Source organism: Corythoichthys intestinalis, chromosome 7 (genome assembly GCF_030265065.1).
Source record: "Corythoichthys intestinalis isolate RoL2023-P3 chromosome 7, ASM3026506v1, whole genome shotgun sequence".
In the NCBI taxonomy this organism is placed as follows: Eukaryota; Metazoa; Chordata; class Actinopteri; order Syngnathiformes; family Syngnathidae; genus Corythoichthys; species Corythoichthys intestinalis.
The window spans coordinates 34845543-34863839 of record NC_080401.1 but is presented as its reverse complement, the minus strand read 5'-3'; the positions used below and the strand labels follow the sequence as shown (position 1 = coordinate 34863839).

General features: G+C 37.1%; 1 protein-coding gene across 2 annotated transcripts in view; it reads right to left on the bottom strand.

The window, feature by feature from the left end:
• The window catches only part of ralgps2 (Ral GEF with PH domain and SH3 binding motif 2), a 125894-nt gene that overhangs the window by 87596 nt on the left and 20001 nt on the right, over nt 1-18297 (bottom strand). For both annotated transcript variants that reach the window (XM_057840156.1, XM_057840157.1), the window contains exons 2-5: nt 9160-9262; nt 8520-8652; nt 7466-7573; nt 6202-6252 (exon numbers count right to left, since the gene is read on the bottom strand). In XM_057840156.1, coding sequence (XP_057696139.1) covers nt 6202-6252; nt 7466-7573; nt 8520-8579 — 219 coding nt within the window. In that variant the 5' untranslated portion in view covers nt 8580-8652; nt 9160-9262. The remainder of the gene's footprint in view (nt 1-6201; nt 6253-7465; nt 7574-8519; nt 8653-9159; nt 9263-18297) is intronic.

Sequence of the window (18297 nt, the reverse complement as noted above, 5' to 3'; positions counted from 1 at the left end):
TTGTCAGAACACCGGTCCGTGAAAAAAAGACCCAAATAACACCGGTCCGTTGTGCAAAAAAGGTTGGGGACCCCTGCCTTATGGTCACTGCAGTAAGCACAGTGTCACATGGAACATCACTTGACACTGCCCAATAAAACTCGAAATTTTGATGATCAAGCACAAAGTAAGGCTTGCTGAGAATAACTGACGTCAGCTCATTTTAATTGCAAATGATCAGCTAACAACTACAGACATACTTTTGCTCCAAAAGGTCCTACGAGTGCGTCATGAGAAGTATAATGTAAACAGCCTCTTGGTGGAGAATAAGATAACCAGCTGTAGTGCAACCGCAGATGGGAATGACCTCATGAGTGATACCGCAGCAGTTCCTTTTCCCATTGTCTACATTGTAAACGGAAACCTGCAGTGCCGGGGTACCCTGGGAGAAGTGAGAACTCGCAGCGTGCCAGGACGAGCAGAGGAATGATGGAAAAATTGATTGAACAAGCGTACATCAGCTTGCGGCGAGGCAGAACGGTCAACTGATTGCCAGACTTCGCCAAGTTTGTGCAACAGACATACTTGTTACCTCTTGTTTTGATAAAAAACAACAACCACGGGAGGGAAGAGAGAATTACAACAGGGATAAGGCTGACTGTATAATGCACCGCTGCCTCCGAAATGTAGACTCTGGCCGGGATCTGCTCTGTGTCCCAGGCAACATTACTACCTTTTCCTGTGCACACCAGCAGAGGTGATGACTTAACCAGGCGTGTTTTTGCTACAGGCCAGCGGATTGATCGTTTGTCAAGAGCAGTAAAATTACACTGAGCGTGTTATAACATCAAGTCTGCTTTGCAACCTTTGCCACAGTTAGTGTAGATTAGTGGTTATCAACCGTTGCGCTTTGAAAAATCATCAAATTCATTATACCAGTGCCTGAAAAAGTATTTATAAAGGGGTCATTTGTCTTGTGTAAAAGGTACCAACATGGGATTTGTGTTTATTTACAGTTTATGCTGTATAAAAATAAAACCCTGTGGTTGGGTTATGTGCGCCCCACGAATTCGTTTCAACTTTTTGAAATGCATATTTTAGCCGTCAGCAAAGAATCACATACAACATACACCAACATATAGTATGTTTAAATTGGTGGTCAGCAACTCACGGCTGTAGAGCTACACACGGCTCTTTAGCACAGCCCCAGAGGCTCCCTGGAGCCGTTTCAAAAATGTTTGAAAATGGAAAAAGATGGGAGAGGGAAATATACTACTATTTATTGTTTTAATTTGATTTCTGTAGGAGGGCAAACATGATTCCAATTCAATAATATTGTAATTAAGTTAAACTTCAGGCTGCATCGTAAAACAGTAGTCACGTGGTGCGCCATACTGCAGGGGTTCCCAACCTATTCCACTAAGGCACACTGTGGGTGCAGGATTTCATTCTTACCAAACAAGATGACAACACTTTTTCCCCAATCTGGTGTTTTACAAGTGCAATCAGTTGATTGCAGTCAGGTGTGGCTTGTTTTAGCAGAAGCCTCATTGGTTCAACTGTCTCTGCTGGATCGGCTGGAACAAAAACCAGGACCCACAGTGTGCCTTGAGGACTGGGTTGAAAGTCTATAGGATGCACTACAGGGAAAATAAACATTTAATCATGAAGGCTCATTGTGTATTTGTAGCCAACTTAGTCATTTTGATAGTAAGCTACTATAGATACATTCAGCATGTGCTGCCTTCATTATAAGGCATAATGTTTTGCGGCTCCAGACATAATTGTTCTTTTTTGTTCTTTATGGTCCAATATGTCTCTTTCAACATTTTGGGTTGCCGACCCCTAGTCCAAATCCTTCTACTTTAAATTAGGACTGCCACAATGGCTCAACAACCTTTGATGACATGGAGTTACTGAGGAGGATACTGGCAGTTGGCACAAGACAGCCAGCACTGGAAGAAACTGGTTAATCTGGCCCGCTCAACACAGGAACTTCAAACAAGCAAAGGAGACTCGACCAATCCGCACCTAATCAATAATAGATTATCCCCTCTTCTTTTTAACTCATTGGCTGCCTTTGCTGGCGATAGAGGTTTAATCTAGAGCTGTCCCGACTAGTCGACATAGTCGACGTCATCGATGACGTAAATCCGTCGACGAGCACAACATCCCGTCGACGGTTAATGAAGGGTTAAAAAAATATATGCGTGGAAAGTTAGAATGTCGGATGCTCTGTTTGCAAGCGGTGAAAGCGGCACAAAGCCAAAAAAAGCGCACCAGAGTGTCCAAAACATTGACTTATTTCAAAGAAACAAAGGAGCGTACACTCTTCTGTCCTGTCTCTTCAATGCCAAGCTTGGCTGCACGTCGGCCGTGAATAAACACCTCAAGCGCCTTCACGCAGTTTGTAATTTTTTTTTTTGTACACCAGAGGGTGCTGTCGCCTTACTAAATAATAATGTTTCATTGACAATGGGCCTATAAGTGCTATTAGTATTGTTCTTAATGCTAATTGAAAGGTTTATTTCATGTTATGGTTTATTTTATGGTATAGAAAATTATATAAGGTTAAAAGGTCATAAATATATACAGTATATATAATGATTGCACTCAAGGGAGAGATTGTCAATGATAAGGTAATAAGGTAAAGGCAATTCATATAGGCAATTCATTGATATATAAATAAGGTTTGAAAGGAAAAAGGTGAAAAGTTTTTGTTAATTTCTAATTGTGTTGCTTTATTTGTGTGCACCGTAGCTCTACGGTGTGTTTACATCAAGGATGGAATAAAAGTTGTAAACCATCAGTTTAAGAGACCGTCTTTTCAATCGGGATGCTACACTAGTTAATTCTATCAGCATTTGAACTCATTGTTTATTTGTGATTTATTATTGTTATTTACGTATTTATTTGTACTTTAATAAATAATTTGAGTGTTTCAATGTTTTTTGTGAATTGATAAGCGTCAACAAAAATTTCATTGCTAAATTAGTAAAAAAAAAAATAATAATAATTAATTATTAGATTAGTCGACTAATCGTAAAAATAGTCGGCTGACTAATCGGGAGAAAATTAGTCGTTTGGGACAGCCCTAGTTTAATCCATTTTTAACAGGATCGGATGTCTATCGCTAGGAGCTAAAGAAATAACATTAAATATGATCATATTTATTTTTGAAGAATGTTTGCTAATTTTTATTTATTTTTTACATTTCATTTTTTAATCAAAAAAGGAAATATTGAAAAAACTGTCAACATATATATATATATATATATATATATTTTACTTGTATATAAATATACATACTGTAAAAGACAAGATTTGACTGAGTCTCACATGGAGCACTGAAAGCCATTATGAATACAGGAGGCCATGCTTGAGGAACACAACCTTCCATCTGCAAGTCTGACACGTCTACAGGATTTCCACAGCGTGAAAGTGCAAGAAATGCACACGCCGAGACATAAAATGGAATCTGATAGCCATGTTTCCCGAGGACTTAAAAAAGTGATGCTTGGCAGACGGGAGACACACCACATAACTCAATTGGCTGATGTGATCATGAGTGACTTTCAGGCAGTGCTCTCTGTCACTTAATATTTCATCGACTTCCATCTTGAGGTGATCAACTTTCAAATATTTGAAGGGGAAAAACATTGTAAAAACTGTCTCTGGGTATAGAAAATTATTGATGACCATAGAATCCAAAATATCTGGGGGAAATGTTGACTTTTGGCAGCACAGCCAATTACATGTCATATAAAGACAAACAAGCAATCACAATTATATACCATTCTCTAATCTATGGACAATTTATAGTCTTCAATTACTTGAAATTATTTGTTGCTGGAATACGGCAGGAAGTTGGGGTATCTGGAGAAAACCCACATAAGCACGAGGGTGACATGCAAACTCCTCCCCAGATTTGAACCTGAAACCTCAAAACTGAGGCAGATGCGCTAACCACAAGACCACCGTGCCTTCTATTGAACAAAATTGACTGCTGAGCAGTGAGGTCAAACATAGGTTAGCTTTCTTTGCTGCATATTGTTTTTAATAAACTCAAGATCTTTGAATTAATCCTGTGGAGGACAGGCTGGAGCCATTTCTTTGACGATTATGCAAGAGCATCATATAAAAACATCTGATCTGATATCATGTGAAGAGCAAATACGGACGAGTGGGAGCGCTGCAACGCGTGAAAATCAATTTACAACATCCAAACACAGAGACCCTCTCATCTCATCCTGGAGGAGATTTTTTTCCCGTGTTACCATTTTGCTTCCTTTATCCAAAAGAAAACAACACAGCACAATGATAATATCCATTTAAATCACTTCTAATTTCACATTTGACAGATGGGAGCATTTTTAGTTAAACCAACATTTTCTGGCAGAAACGTGCCTCAGAAACCAGTCAAGAAAACCTTTTGACTATGACATATCAGATCATAAATCATCTATAATAAAAAGAGCGATACTCTTTTTTGAAAGTTACATAAAATAATTGTACCAGTAAACCTAATTTAAATTTTTATTGATGACAGTGACTTTGGCATATCACCTCTTGCAACACTCAAAAAGCCATTCAACAAGCTACTTACTATTTTAACTGCTTTAATGTCATTTCATGAATTCGCTCATAAGTTGCCATTGACAGCAATAGAGACCCAATTATTTTGAGTGAGGGCCCCAGTCGCAGGCCAAGCTATTTAAAATAAGTGTGGAAGCCATTGACAGCACGAGAAAGCCAATGCATTGTGACTCATTTATGCAACTTCTACAGATTTTTACCTGGTTTGTGTTCCAGACTATTTACAGGCCATGATTGTGCCAGCCTGTTCCTGTCAAAATAGATTGGACATCTGATCATCGTCATTGGGACTAAATGATCATTCAATGTCAGCCACCCTAGCTTAAGTGTATTCTACACAGAGGTGGGTAGAGTAGCTAAATATTTTACTCAGTTAAGAGTAGCTTTACTTCAAAATAATATTACTCAAGTAAAGGTAGTCATCCAAAAAATGTACTCAAGTACAAGTAAAAAAGTATTTGGTGATAAGAATACTCAAGTAATGAGTAACATTGTGAGGAACTGCTTACATTTTTGTTTGTCAAACACTTAATTTTTTACGGTCCTTTAAAGACCCCACGTGGTTGAACAGGCTGGCGTGATCATAGTATGGCAAGCTTGCGTCCGATTGTTATAATGGAGTCATGTGATTATTGTTGCGATGTCTCATTGGTAAAACTGGCAGAACAACTCTTGGCATTGCTGGCAAAAAAAAAAAAATCTAATATGTATAATAAAGAAGAAAAATGCAATGACTCTTGTGTAGCCCAAAGTAGCGGAGTAAGAGTTTTTTCTTCACAAATCTGCTCAAGTAAAAAGTATGGCTAAGTAGAACTACTCTTAGAAGTACATTTTTCTCAAAAATTTACTCAAGTAAACGGAGGACATGTAACGCGTGACTACCCACCTGAGATTCTACATCTATCGCTGTCAATGGCAGTGAAAAAGTTAAGGCCACTTTGAAATTGACACAAAATGAAGGCAGAAAAGAAAAATATACAAATCCTGCTCTCATCAAAATTATGCTATTATTAGCCGAGTTTTCTCATAAAACAATTAACGTCTGTGCACTTCTATGACTGTCTAGAATGTTAAAATGGCCTGGTACAAATTAATTGACAGACATTATTATGTGGGAAAGGTATTCAGTACAAAATTTAACAGGTGCCAAGTTAAATGAATATTACACAACCAGTTATTTAATACTTTATTGCTTAGCCAGGGAACACAATTGAGATGGCGGGCAGGCGAGCACATACACACACGCGCACCTGCTTTTTGCATTATATGACCGCGAGAAGGACGGGGAAGTGGAAAATAAGACTTTCAATCACTAAAGTGTATTTTCCTCCAACACAGACCAAACTTACAATAAGCGTGGGCTCATAAATCGTACCCGGTGGCTGAATATAAAACAGACTTGTGAATGTTATGGGGGGTTTTTTTCCACACAATTTTAAAATGGCCGGTCCTTTTTGTCAGTCATTTAAAAAACCCGGTACCGTTGTTTTGCCTTCATTTTTTTTTGTCTGATCCTGTTATTTGTATGTTTGTACATGAAGAAAATTACTTCATTAAAAATATATATATTTTTTATTATTTATTTTTTTTAAGCCCATCTTTGAATGTATTCATAAAATATCTCACCTCTGGCTGGATGGCTTTGAACACTGGAGCATCCATAAGCGTAATCTGGCCCTGGGGGAGATCATTTAAATAGTTATTAAACAGTCAGTTTTTCTTTATGTAAAACTAAGACTAAAAGATTGAGAGTGCCCTCTTGTGGTCTAGGAGAAAGGATAGTTGTCAAACGTATGCTCTCACATTGCAGCACTAGTGAGCAAGGTCACTCCCATTAATGCTGGATTTACACTGCAGGTTCAAGTGCAGCCTTTTATCAATTTACCATCGTAATTTTCAGACTATAACATCATCAAAGAACAAGTTTATTTTCATACATCAGGTGCACCTGCCTGTAAAGCACATTTAGTGTGTCAATGCACTGCATTGTTCTTTATCTTTTAACATTATTTATTTATTATTTGGTTGGTTAATTGATTTTCATCTTCAATGAGTAATTTTAAACTACTAATTAAAGTACTAGTAATTTGAATGGAAATGCAACACCTAGTATAAATGAAATTAATGCAAAAGATTAAGTGCTTGTTCAAAGTATTAATGGCAAAAATGTTTGAACAAATGACAAAATGAAACTTATGAGCGCAGCCATTTTGTGATGTTATAGCAACGCACATACGCACTGATAGACTGGTGCATAGGTGTATGTGATGATGGGAATTAATGACATGACGAGAAAGGTGGGTAATTTGGGATACTAGCATTCAATTAGCTAAAATTGCACAAGCATTCACAGTGTCTGCCCCTGTGTCAAGCAGGCATTCCTTGGAATAACTGTCTTATTTACATTCTTCTCCACTATCACACAATACAAAATACATTGCTGTGTTTTTTTCCCCCAATGAATTAAAGATTTTTTTTCCCGCTGGGATGAAAATGTTAAAGACAAAAATATAGGATTTTAAGTACACTTTATAGTCTGAAAACTACGGCATGTACATTTGATGTAACACATATACCACACCAAGCACACTAATGCATAAATCATACAAATATAAAACATTACGTAAAATGTATTGCACCTGAGTAATTAAATATCAAACGTGTCATTTTAATCATGAAGTGTCCAATATTCGCCGAGGTGATTTGAAAATTTCCATGTGAAGTTCACTTCAGTCCAAAAAACTTTGGTTGTATTTTTGACATCAGTCTTCAATCTGACACCAGTTATCATTCCACCTTAGCTGAGTGCATCACGTTTGTGCTTACGTTTCAAAAATACACAGAGGTAAGTCGGACAAGGCCGTCCAGAAATGCAGACAAATGCACTTACAGCATATTCTTCTGGTGTGACCTTCAGCACGTCGAAGACAACCGCATCAAAGCTCTTCTTCAGCTCGGAGGAGCCCTTGTCACTAAGAGACTCTGAGCTGCTGCTCCTCTAGAAAATAAACATACAGTTAATCACACGGGCAACAACTGGGAAAACCAGCAGGCAGGTATTAAGAGGTAAACGTATGGGTTTGTAAGGCTTAAATATCAGGAAATGGAAAAAGTCGTTTGTAAAAGTTATATAATGTAAACAAAAGATGGATTTTGACATTACCAATAAAAAATGTATCGTTTATTCTATACTTATGCAAGTGTTATCTCTCCAAAGGATGTAAGTTTACGGTATACAGATGAACTAGCAGCATGAACATATTTATTTGTATCATTAATACTTTGTTAAATTTATATGTGTGTATACAAAATTATTTTTCTTTTATATATGTGCCAACAAAAAAATCTAATATTTTACATATACTAGGACTAGCCAATTTTAAGGTGGAAGATGGAAACAAATTACATCAATCACGGTGATCAGCCATATCATAGTTAACCGAACATCTGTGCAGATGCAAACTGATTTGTTTGACAGTGACCCTTGGCCTCATTCGCCCAAAATTTCATTACCCCTTCAGTTTCATATTTAAATCATATCATTCAAGTTTGATCATAATCCCTTTGCTTGTTTTCGTGAAGAAAAACATGCAGACAAATAACCAGACAAACAGACAGAACTTTTCAAGCACCCGCTAGTTTAATGCTAATTTCTATGGTAGAGACCATTGTACAAAAACTACCAGTTAAAACATTAGATTTTTTAATTTTATCATTTCATAGCATGATTGTTACATTGCCATTAACTGTGCTAGCCATCTAATGCATCTTCACTGGAAGGCCTGGCCACGAATGATCCCTGTAAAAATGGATTGGACATTTAGTGCCCTCAATGGCAGCCAATGAGTTGAATGAGTGCCCTATAGGCGGTTAAGACCAGTCCAAAAATACCTTGCTAAATGCCAACTGACGTGAAGAGAGAAGTATTGATGAGGTGGCCTCACCTCAGAGATAGTGGCAGCAATAGGGGCGAGGCTTAATTGGCCATTGGGGAAGTCCATCATTCCCACAGCATGCAGCTCTAGCGCAGAAGACTGCCGTTCATCATGCTCCGCTGCAGCAAAAGCCCGCCCTGCTCTGTGAAAATATGAAAATCACGACAATACATAAAGTAATGAATATCATAAAACATACATGGCTCTCACAGTAGAGTAGCACTACCACCTGGTGGCGAGCCTCCTTACCACGTCAACAAAAGTGAATTCCTCTACTGCACAAGATTAGTTCACTGACATTAAATTGTAGTGAGAGGTGACAAAATGAGATTAGGTTTTAGGGAGATCAGTGCTTAACACATGGAGACTTTCACAGTCGTTCAGTAAGGACAGAATGAAAGTGAGATTAGGAGAATGATCTGAACTAAGCATCTTGCATGGCCCAATAATGATACCCTTGAAATGCTACAGCGTGCATGACCTCATTGTATGTTCGGTGTTATTTACCCACAAGGCTGAGAGGACAGGACCAACGGGTGCTTCACATGCAAATGCAATTTTACGCTGGCTGATCCGGCGACATGCAACAGAGGTTTTATAACCCTCGCAGACAGAATAGTGCTTGATAAACAGCGATTCCTCAGCTCACCGGTTGTGTGTCAGATGAGCATGGTTTCAGAGGTGAGTTCAGTCTCTCGCCGTGTGTTGCTTTCTTGGCCTGTCACGTCGTGCCTGCCAGCTGGAAGTTGAAACTTTGAAGAAAAGAGAAAAGAGTCAATATTTCATGTAAATGGTGACATGACTTAGTTCCAATTTAATAGGTGTTAGGACACATGGGGATTTGGGCAGGTAGTTTGAATGTAAAACTGCATTAATACACAAATGTATTTTCCCCTAAAGGGATAAACAACTAAAACACAGACAAGACTGAAAAGCCAGTTTCTGCTCTTGCACCCCTCTTTAAAATAAACTGCTGTATTTTAAGCCAAAAGAACTGTTGTGTTTGATAGAACAATAAGTCTACATGCTGCCATAGCAGATTCATGGCACGCTAAGCTTCTGAACTATTTTGAATTTGTTCGTTTTACCCTGAAAACCCCTGTTTACAGACGTCGCGCAACCGCTTTTGTTTCAACCTAGCCATAAAAAGAAGGTAATTAATTATATTTATCATTCAAAATGTCTGTCATTTTCAGCTTAAAATCAATAATTGATGTCTAATATTTAGTTTGGGAAAAAAAACGACTTTAAAAAATGATTCACTTGCATATTTTAAACTTTTAAACTAATTACGTCACAATGAAAAATTTGGCGTCTATAAAAAAGTCACGGATATCCACCTCATAACTATCACTTAATTGTATTTTTCTGTTACTGTCGCATTTTCCCCAATATGTATATGATAATCGATCCAAACAAAGAAAAATTTTAAAATAACGTTTAAAAGGGTAACTATATGAAAAAGAAAATCTCAACCACTCCTTGTTGTCTGCGATTTCTTCATCGCGACCCTTGTTATATCACCATGTTTCACCCATGAAATAAAAACAAAATTCCGACTATGGCCATTCACAGCTGTGTCTTGACACTCTGTGATACATGCTCAATGGAGTTTTTGGGTCGAAACAAGTTCTCAATAATATCTCGTTAAAATCATGGTGCCTTTAATTCTGCTCTCGCTTCCAGTTAGGGTTTTGTTGTTTAATTTTTTTTTTTTTAAATGCCCTCCTGTTCAAAAATTTTCTTCCCTCGGAAAATAGAGATTTTAAGCTTTCCACTGATGTATCACACATGCAGATCGGACAGTTTTGAAATTTGGCCAAATTGGGGGTCTCAGAGCGGAACTTGAAGTCACCTTAGTGTTTTCCGCCATATACATATTTACACATATATACATATATATGAACTCAGCTCAAAGGTTGGAAAAAAACACTCATACACTGTGAAGTAGTAGTACATAACGGCCGCTAGGTGTCTCAGCAATCAAAGGAATGTTAGCTGCGATGCACTAGTAGGGGTCGGAGGAGTGAAGGAAAAGCAGCTGCAGAGAAATGCTGCATGCTGTCAGGCCTCTGGACATCAGTTGGGGGTTAAGATTCCCTCATTCCCTTCAGGTTGTTATCACAGAGGACGATAAGGTAAGGAGTTTAGAAAATTCAGGAGCGGAACAAACATGGGATTAAGATTTTTTTTTTTCCGGGGTAAAAATAATCTCAAACAGCCATTGTTTCTGACGTCTTGACATTCCTTTTACACTTAATGAACACATGTTTTTTTTTTAATTGACATTTTAATGACTTGCATACAAATATTTGTGTTTCTGGGGTGTTTGGCCATTTACCAAACATGAAATTAACTACCATGTAAATCACTGGTACATTGCTTCAGTCTGAACATGTCTGTGAATCCTTTCTGCACTTGTACTTAACTATGTAGATGACACACAACTCTACATTTCAGTGCCCCAAGATGATTGTAGTCCCTTTGTGTCCCTGAGTAAATGCATTCATTAAATCAATGAATGGATGGATGTGCCAGAATTTTCTCCAGCTAAATGTGGGGGAGACAGAGGTGATCATTTTTTAATTAAAAAACAGAAAGGTCAAAGATCAGCACGCAACTTGGCACAATGTCACTTACAGCTACAAATCAAGTCAGAAATCTTGGCCTATTTATTGACTCAGGCCTAAAATTTGCCGAACGAAGGTTTGTCTGCCTATTACTACCAAAAAAAAAAAAAAAAAAAGCCAGATTTAATGGGCTCCTGTTTAAACAAGACATGGAAAAACTAAACCATCGATTCATTTTAGTAGATTGGACTATTGCAACGGTATATTGACAGGTCTTAATAATAAAAAATAAAAAAAATCAGTCAGGAAGCTTCAGCTAGTACAGAATGCTGCTGCCAGAGTCCTTACAAATACAAGGAAACTGGACCATATTACACCATGGCCTTGCTTGATTTGTTTGACCTCTATGAAGCATGTAGACCTCTAAGGTCGTTTGGAACCGGTCTGCTGTATGATCCAAGAACAAGAACCAGCAGGGTGCGTCAGCATTCCGTAACTATGTTCCTCAACTCTGGAACAAGTTACCTGAAGGTCTGAAGTGTGCTCAAACTATTAGCTCCTTTAAATCAGGGTTAAAACGCTATTGTTTACCACAGCGTATTCATAACTAAATATATTTCAAATTTCAAGTCATTGCTTTTTATTCTTTTGTTTTATTTCTATTTCCAATTTCAAATTTTTTTTAATTTCTCTTGATGATTTAATGATTTAGCACATTTTAATTTTTATAATAATTTTAATAATTTTATCATTTTGTTTACTGTTTCAACGGTCTTTGTTTTTAACTTTTTTTTTTTTAATTTAAGGTGATTCTTAGGAATCATTTTATCTCCTTGGATCTTCATGTGATGTAAAGCACTTTGAATTGCCTTGTGTTGAATTGTGCTATAAAAATAAAATTGCCTTGTCTTAAATTTGGGGCTAATTTGCATAGTAACTGTCACCCATTATTTGGCTGAGTTACTTTTTAGCAACTGTCTGAAAACACGATCATGAACAAACATATATACCCCAACGGCGAGTTATTCCTGCTGGTACAATCCAAAGTAAGCAGATTTATATTAAGAGTTGACAATATTAAATTGTGGGTGGGGAAAGATCTCTATTGAGATTCAAAAACACATTTCAGCTCTACAATGTGGTTGTCAGATTACCTAATTGAGCCATGTCAAGATGTAATAAAGCTCGTTTGCCATTTGTCAGCAAGCATCCCCCAACACAACAGCGCCCACACAGAGCAGACACCACCTCCTCCTTCTGAGTCACCACCATTTCGAGTTCATCTCAACTGCCACGTAAAGAGAATATTAAACTATTGGTGACAAACAGGCCAAGTCGTGCCAAGGCTTGTCGGGGAGATTTGGAGCCTGGCTGCTAAATGACGCTCACACACTTACAGACTGACTGCAAGTTGTTGTGACATACACAAGAGGCATACTTGCGCACGTGACTACACATTCCATGACCAAGCCTTTGTTTTAGAAACTTTAGCGACTTTAGAGCCGAGACACACTTCTATTGTCAACAGCTGCCCATCTCATTTTTAAGTCAATTTCCGCTGAGTGGAAAAACAAACAATCTTTTGCTACTCACATCTTGTATCAAATTCATAGTTGTCACATCTTAGTTATGGCTTTCCTTAGAGGGCCATCACGACTGTGAACAAATATAAATGGATGATCCCTTTAGACATACACAATAAATTTAATTACAGTATTGGCCCGAATATAAGACGGCCCTGATTATAAGACGACCCCCTCTTTTTCCAAGACTCAAGTTTGAAAAAAACACTTTTTGAACACCAAATTAATTTTTATACAGAAAATAATTACAATAAATCAGAAACAAATGATTATAACAATATATTTGAGAGAAAAAGCATGTTATTTTGCCCCATTAAAATCTTAAAATTAGAACATTTAAATATGTAAACTAGGGCTGCTGCTATCGAATATTTTAGTAATCGAGTAATCGACTGAAAATTCTATCGATAAATCGAGTAATCGACTGAAAATTCTATCGATAAATCGAGTAATCGGATAAAACACTTTTTTTAGGTAAAAAGCTATTATAAATATACATGAGAAAAAAAGAAATTTAATCCAATATTGAACCATTTTCAGTCAATCAATGTCTTTATTTTCTATGTACATTGTTGAAAACAGCCAGCAATTGCATCTCAGATGTGACTAGAAAAAAAAAATTCACTGCTTTCACTCAAAAAAACTTCTAGATCTTATAAAAAATATATATATTTATATACTGTAAATTATATATTTCTTACCTAAAAATGCAATTACGCTTGATAACACACATCACTTGAAAGCTACGTGTTTCAATTGAATTTCCATTTGTGTCAAGCTATTTTTAAGTTCTAGTTAAATTTTAAGTTAGTCTAAACTGTAAGTACTGATAGGATTTTGAGTTTTTGCAATGTTCAGAATAAATTTATGATACCTGCTGTATTGGAACACATTAGGGACCAGTGCTACTTGGTGTTATATTCAGCAATGACAACTTTTTTTTTTTTTTTTTTTTAAATCGCTTCTTCCTCTACGCACGTGACGTCAGCGCGTTGTCCCACATTAAAAGTAGTCCGGGCAAAACGTGATGCTTAGAGCTGGCAAAATTAAACGATTCCTCGAGGTGAATAATATTACTCGGATCAGTTTTTAAACTCGAGTCACTCGAGTTGCTCGAGTATTCGTTTCAGCTCTAATGTAAACTAAAGTGCAATCACATTCATAAATGAATGGCCTCTGGTTTTTGAAATGTAAATAAACCAATCTATTGTGATAAAACAACGAAATTGCAACAACAGCATTAACCATCAAAGTGAAGTCTAACTGTAACTGTAGTCTTGAAACAAATCTGAATATGGTGTTATGGTGTTATACTTATATAGCGCTTTAAAGCGCTTTACACAATCTCGCCATCTACCTAAGGAAAAACATTGCAATAAATTAATGCAAACTGGTTAAACTTGACAGTAGCTGAGCTCTATCATGACAGAACATTGCTTCAATGATATCTGGTGCCATCTAGCATCGTGAATGGGGAGAGTAGCTGAGATCTGTCATGACAGAACATCACTTCAATGATATCTGGCGCCATCTAGCGTCGTGAATGGGTATAATGTCTAGACCGTGAATATAAGACGACCCCCTCTTTTTCAGTCTTATTTCAATGCAAAAAACACCGTCTTATATTCGGGCCCATACGGTATACCTCATTTTATATTCAATACATTTGTACAACAATATCATTTATTTTAAAAAGCTAGATTGGAAACAAAAACTACTTGCAATCTCAACATTAAAAACAATCTGCATTTATGCTATTTTAGCAAGAAATAAAACATTAGGTCATATGCCTAAATTGTAGACAGACATTCATAAACAACACCACTATGCTTAATGCATTTAAAAGATTTCAAGTGTTGGAGAAAGCATGACTCAAAATTTTGACACAAATCTTTTCTTTTACAGCAAATGAATATTAAGGTTACGGGACTTGTGGCAACCAATAATCAGTATGGCCCCTGAAAAAAAATCATATCGGTTCATTTCTAGTTAAAACTGTTGGGGAAGTGCTGCAAATGTTGGATTTAAGATCGCACAGCAAATGTTTTGGAAAGTTTAGCGGATTTTCAAATATTTAAATACTGTTTTACAACAAAGAATGTTGATTTCTCTGGAAATAACACTGTTTTTGGCTGTTTAGAGATGTTTACAAAAATAAAGAGTATGTGATTTCTTTAATTTTTTTAAAATGTAAAAACCTCTATATATTTGTATAACATGTTCTAAAGAATTTTTTTTAAAAATATATAAACTACTTGCCAATACAGATGTGTTCAGGTGAGAGGTTATAATGGGGCCACCGAGGTCTTAATCTGACCCAAAGAAAACCCTCGTAAAACAGCCTTCAAAAAAGAGAGCACAACATTCGAACTACTTACTTATAATGATTGCTTTGTTGCTTTATTGTATGATTATTTTGAGGTAGCCATAAAAATATCAATAAACCCGGATGGTCATTCATCATAGGGCCTTAATCCCATTTACTCCTGTGTATGTTTTATGTGTCCCAAGTCCAAGCACACAAACATGAGATTAGTTTAAAGCCTGTGGGGGAAATTCAACGGAAATGTCGCTTTAGTGCTTCCAGCGAAAGGTCATAGAGTGCGATATGGAACGGGGTTGGCCGTCCCTACAAGCGTCATTCACACCTCAAGGCCCTGCGAGTGTCAAAATGCCACTAATGATTGTCATTTTGTAATTGTCCTCACTTGAGTCATGTGTACAATGGAGCCTATCAATCTCATCTAACACTGGGACGGTCATTCCAGGTGAATTCACACAAATCCCTCGTGACACATTTTCAATTGGCCAGATATTTTTGGTGGCTTATGATGTAGAATACAAGTATCAGAGGTTTGAGCTTCCAAAGTTTGGGTACTAGTATTACTGGTATACCTGAGTATTGGTATTACCGTATAGGCCCGAATATAAGACGGCCCTGATTACAAGACGACCCCCTCTTTTTCAAGACGGAAGTTTGAAAAAAATACTTTTTGAACACCAAATTCATTTTTACACAGAAAATAATTAAAGTACATCCGAAACAAATGATTAGAACAATATATTTGAGAGGAAAAGCATGTTATTTTGCCTCATTCAAATCTTAATATCTGAACATTTAAATATGTAAACTAAAGTGCAATCACATTCGTAAATAAATGGCTTCTGGTTTTTGAAATGTAAATAAACCAATCTATAACAATAGTGATAAAACAACAAAATTGCAATAACTGCACTAACCATAAGAGGTCGCTTTGGCCTGGAGTCAAGTTCAGCATTCTCTTCAATGATATCTGACGCCATCTGGCGTCGTGAATGGGTATAATGTCTAGACCCCGAATATAAGACAACGCCCACTTTTTCAGTCTTATTTCAATGTAAAAAACACCATCTTATATTCGGGCCAATACGCTAAGTGACGTTCAAATACATATCTACAGGACTTCATACTGCCGATAGACCGACTATCTGCACTGATATTTACAAATTTGACGTATATCGGTATCGGCCTTTCTTTTAATCCGACCGGCCGAAATGAAAAAAATCCATTTAAAACTGGGATATGTCGATTCAGATGCAGCCACGCCTTGCTCTCTCCTGACTGTTGTCTCCTGTAATAGCAATCACCCTGTCCTCTGATTGGTTAAACGGTAATGGTAAATGGAGTTACACATGTATTGCGCCTTTCCACCTTTTTAAGGCCCTAAAAGCGCTTCACACTATATCCTCATCTAGCTACTGGTGACGCAGCACCACGAGCATTGTGGGGTTTAGTATCTTGCGTCTAGTCTCTTCAGCACTTTATTTGCGCATTACTGGCAACAATTAGGCTTCACTGTGGAGTAGAAGTTTGTCAGCCAGAAAAAAATTCAAGAATAATCAAGTTTTAAAAAATTAGAGTCTGCAAAAATCCTACTTGCACAGTTGTAAGTCAGTGAAAATTTTACTTGTGTTGTGTCAACATTTTAGGGGTGACATGCCCACATTTAGGAGCAGTCTGGAGACCTGATCGATACGTATTTGTTAGAAATACTCCCTAATTACCAAATTATGTTCTTCATCAATTTCCTTAACATGTGACGTCACAGATCAAGGTGAAGCGCACACGCATTTGAAGCACATCACTACTATAGACAATGGATTCGAGACTCCTCGCTGAATTTGCATTTTAGAGACAAATACAATCATAATCTCACAATTGTTTTTAAACTGATTTTCACAGTTTTTATAAATGTTAACTATGAAGACCTAGCTGTATGGCACTAGGCAGCGAGCTATGATTTCTGTAACATGAAATGAACAGAATTTGTTAAATATTTTTTTCCCATTTTCCATTAATCTGTTAACATAAAAAAAAAAAAAAAAAAAAAAAAAAAAACCTTCGACATTTTGTATCAACAAATACGCATTGTCTGACTTTTTTCGCCATGAAGTAAGCATATCCATTTGGTACCATTTTTACAAAATTTTGAAAAACGGCTAGATCTACTTTTGGTTTAACTGCGTATTGAAATATTTAATAAAAATGGATCCCCAAACCTGGATTAATAATATCGATTTACTTAGACTAGTAAAGAGGAAAGCCACCGCTGAGATTTCTCCAAGCCTCACTTGGAGGAACTGAGGAAGACATCCAGTAAATGACTACCGTAATTTTCCAAACATAAGGCGCACCCGTGTATAATGCGCACCCCAACTTTACCTGTAAAATCTAGGGAAAATTATTGTACCCGTGTATAAAGCGCACCCTAATTTCAGCACCAATAAATATGAGTCTCGTGTCTCGAACTTTTATAAAGTACGCGGTTGCAGCATTTTTTCATCTTTTTGTCAAATATTTTTTCTTAAAAATAGAATATTAATTCTCTGTGGTAAAATTGCTCACAGTATACGATAATAATTTTCACAAAGTAAGGAGTTGTAGCGAGTTTTAACAGAATTCACCAGCGGAACTAATGTTGGCAAGTTGTGTAGTTCCCGGGGGGAAGAGTTTAGTTAAGGGAACAGCCGGAAGTAAACAAATGTCCCGCGATTTGCGTGCAAGACGTACGTTGTTACTTTGCGAGTTTCAATGTGAATAAAACAACGTGGCTTGGCTCAGTGGTTCGACACTCTTCCTCAGACTCCTGTCCAAGCTCGCCACACGGTCAACATACGAAACGGATCGCCGTATACGTTCTCGTCAAGACAACATCGCCGTGTGCCGGCATGTTGCAACGCAAAGGTTAGAAAAATGTACCTGTAAATAATAAACGAATAGTACCAAAAAAAAATTTTTTTTTTTGAATTTCATTAGATGTGAAAAATATCACGAAAACAATTATTTACCACATGAAACTTGATTATTATATCACTGTCGTTCAGATTAGGTTATATTGTGCTGGTCCATGCTTACAATGGAGCATGAATCATGATGAATTTTTTCTGTCTCCGTCCCTGTACCCGTGAATAACGCGCACCCATGATTTTACGGGTAAATTTGGGGGGGGGGGGGGGAGTGCGCGTTATATTCGGGAAATTACGGTAACTAGTCTACTATTCATTTCACCCACAAAGTACAAATGCTATTGAAGATGAATGGCCCTTATAACTAAGAACCACAGTTGGCACTTCAGCAAAGGAGGAGGATTGCCT